The 17,685-nt window shown below is 36.3% G+C and overlaps 1 protein-coding gene across 1 annotated transcript; it reads right to left on the bottom strand.

Moving 5' to 3' along the window:
- Nucleotides 1-2,353: 2,353 nt before the first annotated feature.
- Nucleotides 2,354-17,446, bottom strand: LOC126978031 (cytochrome P450 307a1-like). Its single transcript, XM_050826766.1, has 2 exons — nt 17,008-17,446; nt 2,354-7,203 (listed from the first exon to the last, which is right to left on the bottom strand). The coding sequence occupies exons 1-2, from the start codon at nt 17,387-17,389 to the stop codon at nt 5,969-5,971; spliced, it is 1,617 nt and encodes a 538-aa protein (XP_050682723.1). The 5' UTR covers nt 17,390-17,446; the 3' UTR covers nt 2,354-5,968.
- Nucleotides 17,447-17,685: the final 239 nt, after the last annotated feature.

The following is a 17,685-nucleotide window of genomic DNA, read 5'->3' as shown; positions in this document are numbered from 1 at the left end:
ACGGGAGGAGTTTCTCAAATCCCTTTCTTAACACCTACGTTGTAGAAAGAACCTACCTTCCTAATTCCAAGTATGTAAGGTTTGTAGTTTCTGTGATTTTGTCATGAGTCAATTACCGGTGGAAATCTCTCATAAATAATTATATAGACTAGCTGACCCAGCAAACGTTGTATTGCCATATAAAGTAATAAAAAAATTCAATAAATAAAATTTTTTAGGGTATAAAAATAGATGACGACCGATTCTCAGACCTATCAAATATATCGTTCATAAAATTTATCGTACTACAATAATCATTATATTCGATTGCCATATTGCAACTCTATTCCGTGTCTGTGGATGGATTAGAATAACATTAAAATCGGGATACAAAAATAAGTGTTGATCGTAGATGGGTGAAAATTTGAAGTTGTATGTATTTTTTATTGCTGAATCATAATTATTATAAATTTAAAAAAATAATGTAAAAAAAAAAAGATTTTTGGAGTGAAAAATAGATGTTGTCCGATTCCACCCTAGCACATATTCACGCTAAGATTCACGAAAAGCGGTCGAGCCGTTTCGGATGAGTTCAATTACGTACACCGTGACACGAGAATTTTATATATTAGACTAGTTGACCCGACAGACGTTGTTCTGTATATAATAAATAAAAAATGTTTTTTATTGATTTGTCAATATTATTTCATAACATCAAGAATTATTTCGTAAAATATGCAGCTCCCTGTCGTTACAATAAAATTGTTTCACAGCAGAACTGTCATACCGTGCGTCAATAAATTCTCTCATAGAAAATATGTCCATACAAATATCGGACGACGGGGGACAAATCAAAGGAAAAACAAAATTGTTGTTTTTATTTAATTCCGAATACTTTGATATTGATTCACCTTTTAAACCTTCCCTGGACTTACACAAATAATTCAAGACCAAAATTAGCCAAATCGGTCCAGCCGTTTTCGAGTTTTAGCGAGACTAACGAACAGCAATTCATTTTTATATATATAGATTTTTAAGTCACTGACAGCTGAAACACAGTTCATACTAGTTTAGCTGTCTTTGCTGCTTGTATTGAATGAAAACAATTAATAATATAATTTAGAAACATATTTTTAATTTGTAATACTTTAATATTTGGGAAATAAAGTTATTATTATTAAAGTTTCAAAATTACTGAGTTTCAACAAAATAAGAAATGGCGAGAAAATATTTTCTAAAAAGCGTTGAAAATGATAAGGTCTTAGATAATTTAAACGTCTAGATAATCTGTGACTGCTGTGAACACTTCGAAAAGATTAGCGGCGAACTGTTAGCCTCAATTTTCAGCAGGCACACTAATGCAGAGTGACTGACGTATCGCGAGTGTAAAGCTGCACAGTAAAGTAATAAAGCTGGCCTGTTGTTATGCGTTGCCTAACAACCAGAGGCGCTATCTAGATCTAGACCAGAGGAATCACAGGAGCGTGGCCGCCCTTCAAGGAATGTGTATGCGCTGTTTTTTAAAGGAACCTCATTCCACAGCTCACCAGTGGGAGGCTTCTTTGCACCGGATGCCGGCTAGATTATGGGTACCACAACGGCGCCTATTTATGCCGTGAAGCAGTAATGTGTAAGCATTACTGTGTTTCGGTCTGAGGGGCGCCGTAGCTAGTGAAATTACTGGGCAAATGAGACTTAACATCTGATGTCTCAAGGTGACGAGCGCAATTGTAGTGCCGCTCAGAATTTTTGGGTTATTCAATAATCTTGAGCGGCACTGCATTGTAATGGGCAGGGCGTATCAATTACCATCATCTGAACGTCCTGCTCGTCTCGTCCCTTATTGTCATTAAAAAAAACAGCTTTGTAGTACTTGGAAGAAAGTTCCTTGAAAACCGTATTCTATAAGACCGCCATACATCCAGATGGTGGGGGTGATATTCTAACTTGTGGCGTGTCGTGTGAAGGTGGATCCGGCGGCAGGAATCAGGTGAAACAGCCCATCGGAACACTCCCCGTGATAAATGCGGTAGAAGACACGCAATGAAGCGACGTCTCTACGCAACGCCAAACGATCTAACCCATAGTTTCTCAACCTTATTTTGCTCACCGCCCACTTTGAGAATATGTTTTTTTCTAGAATATGTTCGTGTATTTTTTGGCTTTTTAGACTATATTCTTTAATCTATGCCCCATCTGTGCCATCTCAATGCCAACAAATTTTCTCTGGGTCTTCTACTGCCCCCCCGAAAGTCTCAAACGTCCACAAGGGGGCGTTATCGCCCACGTTGAGAACCTATGATCTAACCGTTCCCAGAGCACTGGGTCCTCGACAATTCGAGCTACATCTAAGGATTATGTAATAAAAGAAGTATTCAATTGCATTATTATTTAATTAACTACTACAAATCACATGATGTTTACTACGCACATATAATTTAGTACTAATATTATATAAACAAAATGGCAGATAATTAAGAATAGTTTTTTTTCACAAATTAGAATGGTACCGGAGGTATAATTTTAGCAAATACATTTTACGGCCGTTCCCAATATTCAGTCTAACTCCGGTTGTGGCCTACTTGAGATAAAATCGTATCAATCGTTGACTTTTCTATCTCAATTAACTTATCGACGGTAACTCACCTTATTCGTACACGCCTCAATCGGAGGACGTATAGCATACCAGCGATAGAAGTTTGTATGGCAATTGCAATTCACGTGTCGCAATATAAGGCGATAAGAATGACTTATCGGTTATATTGGGACAGCTTCTGATTATTGACAGGTAATTACTGGCAGAAGACGATAGTAATTTATCTCTATCTGTAGTTAGTATATTGGGAACGGCCGTAAGACTATTGGTTTTAACATTATAACGATACACTGGAATAAAGACAAAGTGTGTGAGAAATAAGAACATCTGTAACGGACTAACAGCAAGATAGTAACTCTAGATAGTAAGTCTCAGCAAAGTCTATGCTCTACTATAGATCCTCAGTCCGCTGAAAGCTGTTTGAATTATAACATTAATAACATAGTTTGTACCATAAACTTAGTATACTATCATAACAGACGAACCCTGTGTGACAGTGAGATAACTATCATTACACAAAAAGACCATAAAACCGTTTTGAAACAATTTAGTCTCCATTAGTCTCCTGTCAAATTGGACCGCGCTTAAATTTTAGTGTTTTTATTTTGTTCTGTCTTTCACCGGATGTTGATTAAAATATATAATGGTGTCGTGTTCTGTGTTAGATTGTGTTGTTGTTGTAACAATCCAACTAAAGAAACTGAATCTTCAATACTACTTTCGTTATGTTAATTTTCGTAGAAAATATGCACTAAGCTACTAAATATTACTTTATATATACGCAGTAAACACTCTGTTTTGTAAAGATATATTAAATACAAAAAGTGTGTGTGCACGCAAATAGTTATACTTCTTTGGCCTAACGAAGCAAAAATCATTAAAATTGTTCATTCCTCGTGCTATAGAATTGCACAGCGTTTTTAGAAAAAACAATTTTGTAAAAATCTTGCAAAAATGGCTTTGACAATTAATTATTAAATAAGGAATATGGCTTTATGGGCTTGAACCCTTTGCCTGTCGTAATAATGGCCGAAGATACCAAAAAAAAAAAAATGACGCAAACGTCAGAAAATTTTAGCAACCAACTTCAACCTGTTACTATTGTGTTACAGTTATGCGCGTGCATCTTAAAATTTCACTCTAATAATTTTTTCATAACGCGTCTAAAGTAGTATAACTTCAATAAAAAAATATGTGTTAGATAATACAATATTGACTACGTGAATATGACGCCGTGTATATTTGTCAAAATACTACATACTTCACTAAATCACTAACACATCTTATTAAAATTTAATCTCGAGTAGCCGTAATGAGGAGAGTGTTTGTCTACTAGGTAAGTATACTAGGTTTATGGTTTGTATACAAATACTATTGTCACCAGGCGAGAGCCGTTTATGAAATAACAAAATATGAATTACTTATTAAAAAATGGATTTTATACAACTTTAGTCCCCGTGTAACGCTATATTGTTGTACGTAATAATTTAACCAGTTTAAAATACGAAATAATTTTCAGAATACAGTTTAATAGAACATTACGATAGAAGTGCGCAAAGTAGGGCGTTACCGTACGAGCGAAGCGAGTCCAGGATGACCTAGGTGCGCACGAGTATCGTATACAATTTTTCCTATTAAGTTGCGCAAAGTTCGACCACTATGATTATTTTCAAACATTCCCACACGCTCAGCTACATTCCCGCACGCTCGTGTCAACGTGTGGGTAAGTGGTACTTTGCGAACGCAAATGCTTGCGCAAAATCGAACTTTGCGCACGATAATAGGAAAAATATATTGTCTATCAATTACACATTTCAATTACATACTTATATCTTAAAACATAATATATAAATTTAAAAGTATACAGAGTTTTGCTACGTAAGCCATTAAATTGAAACCTTTACATAATTTTTACGTCTAGATAGACAGTGACAGCTGTGAACACGCTGAAGAAAATAGGGGTGAGCAGTTAGCCTCTATTTTCATCAACGCACGCACACTTAAACAAAGTGACTGACGTATGGCGAGTGTAAGACGTGGCTGTCATGCACACTAAAGTAATGAAACTGACCTATTGTCTTGCGTTGCCTGACAAAGAGGCTCTATCTAGGCGTATAAAATGTAAGGTTTTCAAGGAAAAAAAATGTAGGTTAGTTTTCCATATTTTCTTTAACATTTTTTAAAGTGACGAAAGTTAAGCCTGTATCAATTAATTACAACAGAATATATTTTACAGTATTTTTTTTAAATATTTATCATAGCGAAAAGACGGTTACTCACGAATCATATTTAAATCTTAATCTCTACATCTATACATATAAATAAAATTGGAGTGTCTGTTTGTAATATCGAAATAACCGTTTTTTACTACATGTATATGATGAATATATACGGTTCATACACCAAAATATTTTTTTTTTATAATTTTTGTCTGTCTGTCTGTTCCGGCTAATCTCTGAAATGGCTGGACCGATTTTGTCGGGACTTTTATTGGTAGGTAGCTGATGTAATAAGGAGTAACTTAGGTTACGTTTATTTTAGAAAAAATCTTTTATTTTTAAAAAATAAAGTAATGTTGCAATGTCCAAGAAACGGTCTAACACTAAAAATAATTTAGCCAGTATATTATGTAAATCCAGTGTCCTGATGTTTGTTTCCACTGAATTCCTAAACTAATGAACGGATTTTAATGGGGATTACCTCATGGAGTGCAGTTTAATCCAATTTGAGAGATCGTTTTTATATCGATTTGGGACCTATAATTATTTCCAATATTTGCTTAGAACAACGTCTGTCTGGTCAGCTAGTAGGATTATATTCAACAATATTGGACAAAAATATTCAAATAACCCTTCTATCAAATTAACCTAAACTAAATCTAATTAATCCAAAGTCCATGCAGTCGTGTTGTATTAAAATAACATAAATATCGTTTTAACTCGAAATTTGAACAATAGTTTGTTCTGTGCTTATTATAAGATCATCAAATAAATAAAAACTTGAGCGACTCCTGGTTTTCTGTGTCCCCGAATAAAATTTATCAATACGACAAAACTGTTTTGTATTTCAGTCCAGAAGATACTTTAATTCTGCACTATTTTGTAGACATTAATGCAATATTTAACACAGGCTAATTACTACAATTTATTGATTCTTATTAGAACAGTTGATACCTCGAGGTATCAAAGAAATTCATCCCAGTGGTGACTAATAAAACTATAGGGCTGTCACTTCACGGTCAGATATTCCCATAGAAAAATCTTACACTTATACTATCATTCAACTCATTCTCACTACAAATAATTTATGGCACGCAGATTTCGCTAAGGAAATTTATGAATTATGCCAAGGACACAGATCAACCAAAAGATTTATTCTAAATCATCATTCAGTTCAGTGCTTCCTAGGCAAAACGTATAAGTGGTAAGTGTCTTTGGGTAGGGCTGCGCATGCGGGCTTTTGCCTTAAGTCTTCCTTATTTACTGCTCCAATATCGAACTCTTGTAGAATATTCGCAAACATGACAAAACTCATAGTTGTCACCATGGTCTGGCCAATGCAAGTCCTCTTACCAATGCTGAAAGGCAAAAAGTGTGGGATGTTCCTTCTAAGAGTCAATACTTCCTTCTCTGCCTCTTTTATTGCAGCATCAATTCGTTCTGCATCTGATTCCATTCCGGAATCGCATAGAGACTTCCTGCGTGTTCGGATTTTAGTTTTCTCCAAGAATCTGGAAGGATCAAACTTTTCGGGTTCGTTCCAGTATTTTGATGATGTATTGAGTTCGTAATTGTTTATAAAAACTATTGTGCCCTTTTCGACTCCATAACCAGCAACTTCAGCGTTTTCTGTTGCGACGTGAGGAACAATTGGCGAAGAAGCGTATCTTAAGCATTCCAAGATTGTTGCTTCAGTGTACGGCATATACGGCCGATCAACTAAAGTCACTGGGCGCTTGTTTTTTGTAACAGCATCAATTTCTGCCCGAATTCTCCTACCAACCTCTGCATCTCTGGCAACAGCAGTCAAGCATAACATAACAAGATTTCCAACAGACGAATGACCTCCCAAAAAGTCTTCTAACATGAATATAATTGTGTTTCTGTCAACGGATGGGTCGTCACGTAAGACCCGCAGAAGTCCGTCAACAAAATCCTTCTCAGGTCCATCTGTGTCGAGGCTTACCTCCCTGTGCTCAATTATCCTGGACAAGATAAAAGTCCTGATTTCATGGGACCAGTTGGTCAGATTCTGCATATGCTTTTTGTAGAACGGAGCGAGGAACGGCAGAAAATCAACTGCGTAACCCTGGTTGATCTCCCAGAATATTTCGTCGAAGTAATCAACGACTTTGATGAACTCTTTGTCATTTTCGGCATCAAACCTGATGTTGCACATGTAGTTCGAAAACATGTTCATTGCTGTGGACATTAGGAGAGGTTTCAAATTGATGCTTTCTTCAGACGCGGCGGTGAGGTGTTTGAGTGTCTGGACTAGCTCGACTGCTTCGAAGGTGGCGACTGTTCCGATTCTGGCAAAGTTATCTGTCTGCTGTTTGGGACCGCAGTGACGACGTGCCAGGTTGCGTCGTTGCTGCTGCAGATTTGACCAATCGCAGAGTGCAAGAGCTGTGGACAAAAAATCATTGCTTAGTTTCTTATTGGACAGATTTTTATGGGACAGTTACGGAACGCTCCATCTTTTGACAGTGTAACCAATATATATATGAAAATTTAGTATATGTTCAAAAACATGGTAATAAATTTCAAAAGGTATATGAAAAACATAATATTAATACTAGAAACAAAAATAAACTGTTAATGCCCACTTGTAGGCTAAGTAAACTCGACAAGTCATTTATCGGTAATTGCGTTAGATTTTATAATAAGCTTCCTGAGAACATAATGGAAATGTCCCTCAACAAGTTCAAAGCCTATATTAAACATAAACTTATGGAAAAATCGTATTACAATTTATAGGATTATTTAGATGATAAGAAAGCTTGGGTATGAATTGCTCTAAAAGATTTGAGCTTTAATTAACCCTAATTAAATATATCGTTGTCTTGCACTCATAGTACAGGCTATGCCTAGTTTGGGGCAAGATAATTTGTGTAAAAAATTTCAATTTTATTTTATTTTTATAACTAATTCCAAATTCAAATTGTTGTTTGTTTGTTTGTTCCAATTTCATGTTTTAAATCAGCGACCCTATAACCCAAACTCGTACACGGACGAGTAAAAAAAGAAGGACTTCGTGTCACCTTACATAACAGTGACACACAATAAATACACAGCCCGACGCACACACTTACACTTCTACAAGCCGATCGGTCGCCATTATGAGATTTGCCATCGTCTGACAGATAAGTTTGCGTCGCAATAAAATATTTTAAAAAAGCCCTCGTGCGTGGTGAAAAAGTGTAAAAACGATACTATTAAAGTATTTGTAGCCATATATGATTAATTATTTAAGGGAGAAAATATTGTGTAACTAGTATCCCCCGTAACCGCACACACACTAGCATAAAGGTGCTTCACTTGCTAATATCACGGCGCGGAGTCCTTCTTTTTTTACTCCTCCGTGTATTCGTAATACAATTCACTCAAGCAAATTGAGCGCTCAATTTTCATTGGTCAGGAAACAACACGACGAATTGTGATTGGTCAGATAATATATCGTAAGCAATTGCTACTGGCTACTGTTGATTTATATAATATTGGCCCGGCAAACGTTATTTTGCCATAAAAATTATATTTAGAGTTAGACCGTTTCTTGGACAGTGAAAGTCCCGTCAAAACCGGTCTAGCCATTTCAGAGATTAGCTGGAACCAACATATATATTTATGTTATTTTAATACAACACGACTGCATGGACTTTGGATTAATTAGATTTAGTTAAGGTTTATTTGATAGAAGGGTTATTTGAATATTTTTGTCCAATATTGTTGAAATACTAGCTGACCCGGCAGACGTTGTTCTAAACAAATATTGGAAATAATTATGGGTCCCAAATCGATATAATAACTATCCTATCTCTCAAGTTGCATTAAACTGCACTCCATGAAGTAATCCCCATTAAAATCCGTTCATTAGTTTAGGTATTCAGTGGAAACAAACACCAGGACACTGGATTTATATTATATACTAGCTAAATTATTTTTAGTGTTAGACCGTTTCTTGGACATTGCAACAATACTTTATTTTTTAAAAATAAAAGATTTTTTCTAAAATAAACGTAGCCTAAGTTACTACTTATTAAATCAGCTACCTACGAATAAAAGTGCCGTCAAAATCGGTCCAGCCATTTCAGAGATTAGCCGGAACAAACAGACAGACAAACAGACATAAATTGTAAGAAATGTTATTTTGGTGTATGTACCGTATATATATTCATATACATGTAGTAAAAAATTGTTATTTCAATATTACACACAGACAGTCCAATTTGATAGATGTTTTAACTCTCAGATAATTTATATAGAACCTTTTGTTGTGGGGCAACGCATGACCAGTGGGAGGCTACGTTGCACAGGATGCCGGCTAGATTATGGGTACCACAACGGCGCCTATTTCTCATGAAGCAGTAATGTCATTATTGTGTATTCTGAAGGGCGCCATAGGTAGTTAAATGACTGGGCAAATGAGACTTAATATCTAATGTCTCAAGGTGACGAGCGCAGTTGTAGTGCCGCTCAGAATTTTATTGGCGTATCAATTACCATTAGCTGAACCTCCTGCTCGTCTCGTCCCTTATATTCATACAAAAAGTGTGTGAGTGTGTGTACATACATAATGCACGCAACAAGTTATACTTCTTTGGGCTAACAAAGCAAAAATCCTTAAAATTATTTATTCCTGCATTAGTAGAAAGAATAATTTTCTAAAAATCTTGCAACGATGGCTTTGACAATTTATTAAATGACATGTATAAAATAACGAATACGGCTGTACAGGCGTGAACCCTTTGCCTATCCTAATAATGGATGAAAAAACCAAAAAAAAAAAAACGAATGACGCAAACGTCAGAAAATTTTAGAAACCAACTTCAACCTGTTCTGTGTTACAGTGATGCGCGCGCATCTTTAAATTTCACTATCATAATTTTTTCATAACATGCCTAAAGAAGTATAACAAGAGTGTTTGGTTCTCTTTGTACTGAAACCTCAGCTCATACAGATTCGGGTTATTTATAACGCTGACACCTTCCGGGTGATTTTAAACATTATTCCGTCTCCACAAAATACATTAAAATTAGATCTGCGGGTGTGAATCCGATTTTGGAAACATGTATTCTTTTGACGTCAGACGTTCTTAAGATGTGCATAATAAGTGTTATTGGTTTAACGCTGGGGTTATAGAGTGTATATTTGAGACTAGCTGGAAACTACGCTTCCTTCACCTACGGCCTTAACACATGTTAAAACACAAAATAATATAATATTTTTTATTTGGTAATTAAGAAAGGTGTATTTTCATACACGGACTATGGTTGTGTCAATATATCATATATAGTTACGTCAGTTTGGTGCTGGGGCTGTCGTTTCGACTGCCGAAGACGGTAAGCGTCGCAAATATGTTGGTCTCAGTGAGTCATACATCTTTGTGCCCTTTGGTGTCGACACTTGGCCCGTGGGGCCCAGAGGCGCGCAGAATGTTCAAAATACTATCTTCGCGCCCCAATAAGGCTACTGGAAACCCAAGCGCTGGCAGGTATATCGGTCAACGGATCAGCCTAGCTATCCAACGCGGAAATGCTGCCAGTATTCTTGGTACGCTTCCACGTAATGATAGTTTTAATTTTATGTAGTCAAAGTATTGTAAATATAGTTATAAAATTTGTTTTGTTTGAATACATATAAATAAAATTGAAGTGTTTGTTTGTAATATTGAAATAACCGTTTTTTACTACATATATATGAATATATATACGGTACATACACCAAAACAACATTTTTTACAATTTTTTTCAGTCTGTCTGTCCCAGCTAATCTCTGAAATGGCTGGACCGATTTTGACGGGCCTTATATTGGTAGGTAGGCTAATTTAAGAAAAATTGTTTTATTTTAGAAAAATAAAGTAATGTTGCAATGTCCAAGAAACTGTTTAACTCTACAAATAATTTATATGGCAAAACGTTGTTTTAATTATTTTTGGCGGTGATTTATTACGTCAAATTACGCCCCAGGGTTTATATACTTGCAGTCCATAACAGAAAGAATTTTTCTACAGTGATAGCACTGTGCAGTGCTCGCAGTGCATATTGGAACATACCCTTGGTGACACTGTACTTATATCAACTCACATAAATATAGGAAGGCCTCATTCAAACGCATTTAATTTCGTTTCGACCAAAGTGAATTTGCGTATTTGTCGAGGTTTTTCTAAAACAGCAACACCTTGTAATGTGATACCAGAGTAAACATGGCACGGTTATTTCGCTGACAGTGTGTTTGGCCGAATTTTATTAATAAGGTAATACGTGTTAAACGAAATACAATTTTTTTAGAATACGTATACGGTCTTGACACTTTTTTATAGAAACGGAGAGAGAGAGAGCGGAGAGGATAATAATGATTTTTTTTACACCAGACAGACACTCGGCTGGTTTATGATTACTGCAACCTACAGCCTCTTGTATAGTGAGTAATTTCTCACTAATTGATTTATTCAAACAAAAAAATCTTATAATAATATTTACAATACTATGACTGCATAAAATTAAAAGTATCATTACGTGGAAGCGTACCAAGAATACTGGCAGCATTTCCGCGCTGGATAGCTAAGCTGATCCGTTGACCGAAATAGCTGCCAGCGCTTGGGTTTCCAGTAGCCTTATTCAGGCGCGAAGATAGTATTTTGAATAATCTCCGCGCCTCTGGGCCCCGCGGGCCAAGTGTCTCGACACCAAACGGTACAAAGATGTATGACTCACTGAGACCAAAATATGCGCGACGCTTTCTGTCTTCGGCAGTCGAAGCAAAAGCCACGGCACCAACTGACGTAACTTGGACATGAGAAGGAGCCAGAGTGTCGACGCAATTCGCTTCCCACACCAGTGCCTTTCCCCGTGCCCAAGCCACCAGCGCCATCAGGATGCTTGACATCGCGGCGGGTAATACCATTTGGCACTAAAACAGCTGGTATATTAAGAGCGACAATCTAAACGCATCTAAACTGATGTGTTCATTCAGTTTTATACCTAATATACTTCTCACTTTTATCATAAATCATTACATATTATGCAACAAAGTACTTCTGTCTATCTGTCTGTTCGTGATAAACTCAAAAACTACTGCACTGATTTTCATTCCGTTTTGATAGCGTGGATCTCGAGGAAAGTTTCAATATATAATTTGTTAAGTTTTTATCAATTACTGTTATACGGCTCAATTACTGTTTATACTCGTATGCATTTAGGTATGTATATATGTATATTTATATATATATTGATGTATGTTAAGTCATACCACTGTAATTTGTGTAAAAAGTGTGTGTGTGTTAATTTATCTCTATTTGTAGATAGTATATTGGAAACGGCCGTAAGAATGATGCGTTTAAACGCCACCTAAATGAGGCACACACTCACTATTAAAATAAGCTTTAATAGTTTCATAACCAGTTAAAGTATGTAATATATCACACGCATTAGGTCGTATTTCGATATGCTGTCATTAACTATGAGCGAGTGATAGTGTGAAATTACTCACTTGTTTGGCCCAAGTTTTAAGATTAGCGGGTTTGATACTACTGTGTATGTCGCAGGTATATTGTCAAAGCTTTGAGATTACATTTTCACTGGTGCATATAATCAAATGTTAAAATACAAAAATACTATCAATAGTGGTTCCAAATACTATCTTCACGCCTACAATAAGGCTAATGGAATCCCAAGCGCTGGCAGCTATCTCGGTCAACGGATCAGCTTAGCTATCCAGCGCGGAAATGCTGCCAGTACTCTTGGTACGCTTCAACATAATGATAGTTTTAATTTTATGTAGTCATAGTATTGTAAATATGGTTATAAGATTTTGTTTTGTTTGAATAAATTATATTACATAATGGCAAAGTGAGACATTTTTCTAGTAGATGTAGTAAGTATTAAAACTGCATTTAAGTCACTTAGTTGATCACGAATTGGTTTATGAAGCATCGTTAAAGTGATTTTAACTTAACCATCGCAATTTATGTTAAGGGATTCGTTTTTTGGTCTTCAGTCCACATTGTTAAGAGCAAGGCCCCAGTTGTTGGTGTATCAGTAAAATATCGGGCAATTTGGACCATCTAAGAACCAATATACTGTATGTTCATAAGCACATTGAGGATTTTTTTAGAAACTGTGACATTCATAATGTTAACACGAGGAACAAACATAAACTTTTTATGCCTACTACTCGGTTGGGTCAAGATAATATATATCTACAATATGATCCCAGAAAATGTACCAAACAAATGTGTTACGAAATTTAAAAGAATTGTTAAATAGCGTTTGTGTGGGAAAGGTTACTATAGCATAAACGATTTTCTTAATGACACCACGGACTGGGAATAAAGCAAACACCCTCAGGCTCTAACTATACATGTTACACATTGTAATCCATATTTTATATTTAAAACAAAGCCCGCTGAATTTCTTGCGCCCATTCTCCTCAGGTCTGAGGCAGTGTCTTTTGAATGGGTGGTAGTTTTTGACGTTCAGTAAGTGCTTTTGAATCTTATTTTGAATAAAAATATTTGAATTTGAATACATATCCAAATACGTAAGTAACAATGCAGTTAGTTGTACGTGGAAGAAAGTTTCGTGTCATAAACACACCCGCATCATCGTATGTCTTGCACCACACGCAAATCGTTAGATAATTAAAATATTCATATTACCAAGGGTAAGTCGGGCGATATTAGGTCAAATCCTTATGGCGTCTTATATAAACTTTGCCTATTAATTAGTATTTATATGACAACTAGGCCGAAACTCTTCCTTTATTTGGTACAAACATACAGGCGGAAAAATTATAAATAGAAATTTATAAAGGCGCGATGGCGCTTTCGGAACAGGTGTATTCCATTGTGTGTAAATAAAATACAATTTATCATTACGGTGCTCTGTTAACAAAATAATTAATATATTACCTTCCCGCTAAATTACATTAGTGATTTCCGCTCGCATAAAGGAAATTCCGCCCAGTTATCTAAACAAAAATTATCGAAACTATCGTTGACTTTTCTGTCCCAATAAACTTATACACGGTAACTCACCTTATCCGTACACGCTGTCTATCAATGGGACGACGTATAGCTTACCTGCTATAGAAGTTTATATGGAAATTGCAATTCACACGTCCCAATATAAGGCGAGAAGAATTACTTATTGGGTATATTGGGACAGCTTCAGAATATTGACAGCTAATTACTGACCGAAGACGGTAGGAATTTATCTCTATCTGTAGATAGTATACTGGGAACGTAAGTGACTTTCCGAGAAGGCTTAGTATTAAAAGCTTTCTAAGGTCAACTGATGCAGCAGTCCTAACACCAAGTAAAGTATTCAAAAGATCTGGGGCACAGGCACCGAAAAGCTGTTCGAATTATCGGTGACCCAGCTATGGGAATAGCTAGATAAGTTTACTTTGCGTAGGGACGTCACTTCATTGTGTGTCTTCTACCGCATTTATCACGGGGAGTGTTCCAAAGTGCTGTTTGATCTGGATATGTTGCGTTTCTCCACAGTGCGGTTATCAAGGAACTTTCTTCCACGTACGACCAAGCTGCGGAACGAGCTTCCTTTTGCGATGTTTCCAGCACGATACGACATAGGATACCTTCAAGAAAAACGCGTAGAACTTCCTTAAAGGCCGGCAACACTCTTGTGATTCATCTGCGTTGATCACTTAACATCAGATGACCAGTACGCTCGTCTGTACCCTATTCCATAAAAAAAAGTATTTTTGGCAGGTGGAGCCAGTGTATCGCTTCTCACACCAACACGCCGTGCCTAAATTACTCGCGCTATAAAATCGGGTCGCGTGTCATTGATTGAAACGAACCACTTGCTTCATTTAGCTGTAAGGAGCTTTTATATTAGGGATTGGTCCCAGTGCCGGCGATATCTAAAAACTAGAAACTACTACTACCACTTCGTTCTAAGCAACTGTTCGCTTTCAAACTTAGGCAGATTATACTTCGTCGCCATATTGTAATTACTATTTCAATTTTTACTTAGTAAGTCTCGCCTCTTATTACGTAGTACTCACATCCTCTTTGGGTCAGCCTAGCACTAAGCGCACTAATTTATCGCCATAGCGTGTCAGCGGATCGACCTACGTCGGACCGATCGATGATTCTCGTCAGCGCGACGTAGCTCTACGCGCGTAGCAATTCATTAGCGCTGGACTGATCGCATTCATATGTTTTCAAGTTATAGCTACGCACGACCGACGTCGGCGCTGATCGTCGGTCGAGCACTAAATGCAGCCTACGAATCAAGACCGAAGAGTGGAAAGGATTATGGGATTATTACCATAGATTCAACGATTTTGAAATTGCGAAAATACCACCTCAGCGCGTGTCACTTACGTCATCAGGGGAACTATTCTCGTCACATTTTCTCGTAAATAAAAGACAATTTTACTGTCAATCCTGAGTTGTCAATAGAAATGAACGAAATTTTAAATAAAATACTTTTCATAGAATTAAAACGCGTTTAATTGAAAATGTTTTTCAACATAAGCTTTTCGCGTTACATTTTTATTATTATTTTATTTAACGACTTTCGTGACCTTCTTACAGCACTTTTTTCTTATGAAAAGGGACAAGACGGGAAGGACGTTCGACTGATGATAATCGATACGCCCTGCCCATTACAATGCAGTGCCACACAGGATTCTTGATAAACCCAAAAGTTCTGAGTTGCATTACAATTGCGATAAGATGTTAGGTCTCATTTGCCCAGTAATTTCACTAGCTACGGCGCCTTTCAGTCCGAGACACAGTAATGCTTACACATTACTGCTTCACGGCAGAAAAAGGCGCCGTTGTTTTACCCATAATCTAGCCGGCATCCTGTGCAAAGGGGCCTCCCACTATTAGCTAAGTAATTAAGTAATAAGTTTAGTGAGTAAGTATTCTTTAGTAAGCTGAGCCATTTTTAGATTCTAAGAAAGGGTAAAGGGCTACTTTCCGTAGCCGGTTGCTTTGGTTATTTATTTATATTAAGTGTGCTAACAGCCATAATACTGAGGTAAATGTAAGATGTTAAGTCTCATTTGCCCAGTAATTTCACTAGCTACGCCGCCCTTCAGACCGAAACACAGTAATGCTTACACGTTACTGCTTCATGGCACAAAAAGGCGCCATTAACAGGCCCTCCCACTAGTTGTAAATTAAAGCATTGCTAATTCGCACTCTTGTCTTCTTCTATTAACCTAAGTCAGAATGAGAAAAAAACACTCCTTAGCGGTTGTTTAAAGTTAGCGGACCATTATGAATAAGGGGGTTAATATTTACTAGCTGACCCGACAGACGTTGTTCTATACCAAATAAATAAAATTCTGCATTTTTATGAATTTGTCAATAATATTTTAATAACATCAAGAATTATTTCGTAACATAATATGCTCCCTGTTGTTATAATGAAATTGTTTCACAGCAGAACTGTCAAACCGCGCGTCAATAAATTCTCTCATAGAGAATATGATATACATATTATATTGTACATGCAAATCAATTAATATCTTTTTATTATATATAAATTACGTGACACGTTGTTTGACCGCGATGGACTCCTAAACTAATGAACAGATTTTAATGGGAATTACTTCATGGAGTGCAGTTTGGTCCAACTTGAGAGATACGATAGTTTTTATTTCCATTTGGGGCACATAATTATTTTTATTTTCAATATTTGTTTTATAGGGAAATATTTTCTATGAGAGAATTTATTGACGCACGGTTTGACAGTTCCGCTGTGAAACAATTTCATTATAACAACAGGGAGCATTTTTTACGAAATAATTCTTGATGTTTTGAAATATTATTGGCAGATTCCTATTAAACAGTATTTTTTTTAGTATCTACAGAACAACGTCTGTCGGGTTAGCTAGTTGGATATTAAAATAACTATGGGTCCCAAATCGAAATAAAAATATATCTCAAGTTGGACTTATGTTTACTCCAATAAGTATAATCCCCATTAAAATCCGCACATTACATTAGAAGATCACTTGAAATAAATATCAGGACACTGGATTTATATATATTAAGCTGTATTTATTGTATTACGCAATAAAAAAAACTTACTAAAATTTCGATGTACTGGTAGCAAAAAGAGATACTAATTTATTTACTGCTCAAATTATTAACCACATTGTTTGCAACTACCTTTAAAGTAATATTAATCGAAATTAAAACATAAAAATAATTCAAAATATACTCACAATTATTTCTATCGCCATCGAAGAGTTTGTGGAACCGAAGGAAGTCTGGTCGGCCGGCGAAAAACTTGCCATTTTCATTCAAAACTTTCCGAATCAAATCTAAATTGTTCACAACTAAACACTTCGAACTGCCTAATTTTATACTATAAATGTCGCCGTATTTCTTGGCCAACTCCGTAAATGATTGAAAAGGGGATTCGTTCTCTCCCAAAAGGTGTAAACTTCCGATAACAGGCATAGGCTTAGGTCCGGGTGGCGGACACAACTCCAATTTTTCATTTAAGCCATATTTATTTAATCTGTGCAAGACAATTGTATTTTTGCGAGTGAAATATCTGTACGCGATTAATACGCAGAAAGCGATTAGTAGGAGCGCACTCATTTTTATTCTTAATAGAATTTTTTGAGTGTGAACCGATTTGAGTTTTGGCGGGAAGCGTCAGCCTGCACTGCGCTTGGGGCCGCCATTACAGTGCTATATATATTGTTTAATTTGCATTTCGCGCGTGTTGGGCTTCAGGTGCTACTGAATCTTGAACTCTATTACCTTTGATTAGAGGCTTTCTTAGTTATTTAGACCAGTCGCTATGCAGGCGCCATGAATAATGTAATTATTATTCTTTCAGATCAAATATTATTGGATGAACTTGTAATTCTGTTCTAATGTCACCTTTTCGA

This window comes from Leptidea sinapis, chromosome 2, assembly GCF_905404315.1.
Source record: "Leptidea sinapis chromosome 2, ilLepSina1.1, whole genome shotgun sequence".
NCBI lineage: Eukaryota > Metazoa > Arthropoda > Insecta > Lepidoptera > Pieridae > Leptidea > Leptidea sinapis.
This window is presented reverse-complemented; position numbering and strand designations above follow the sequence as displayed.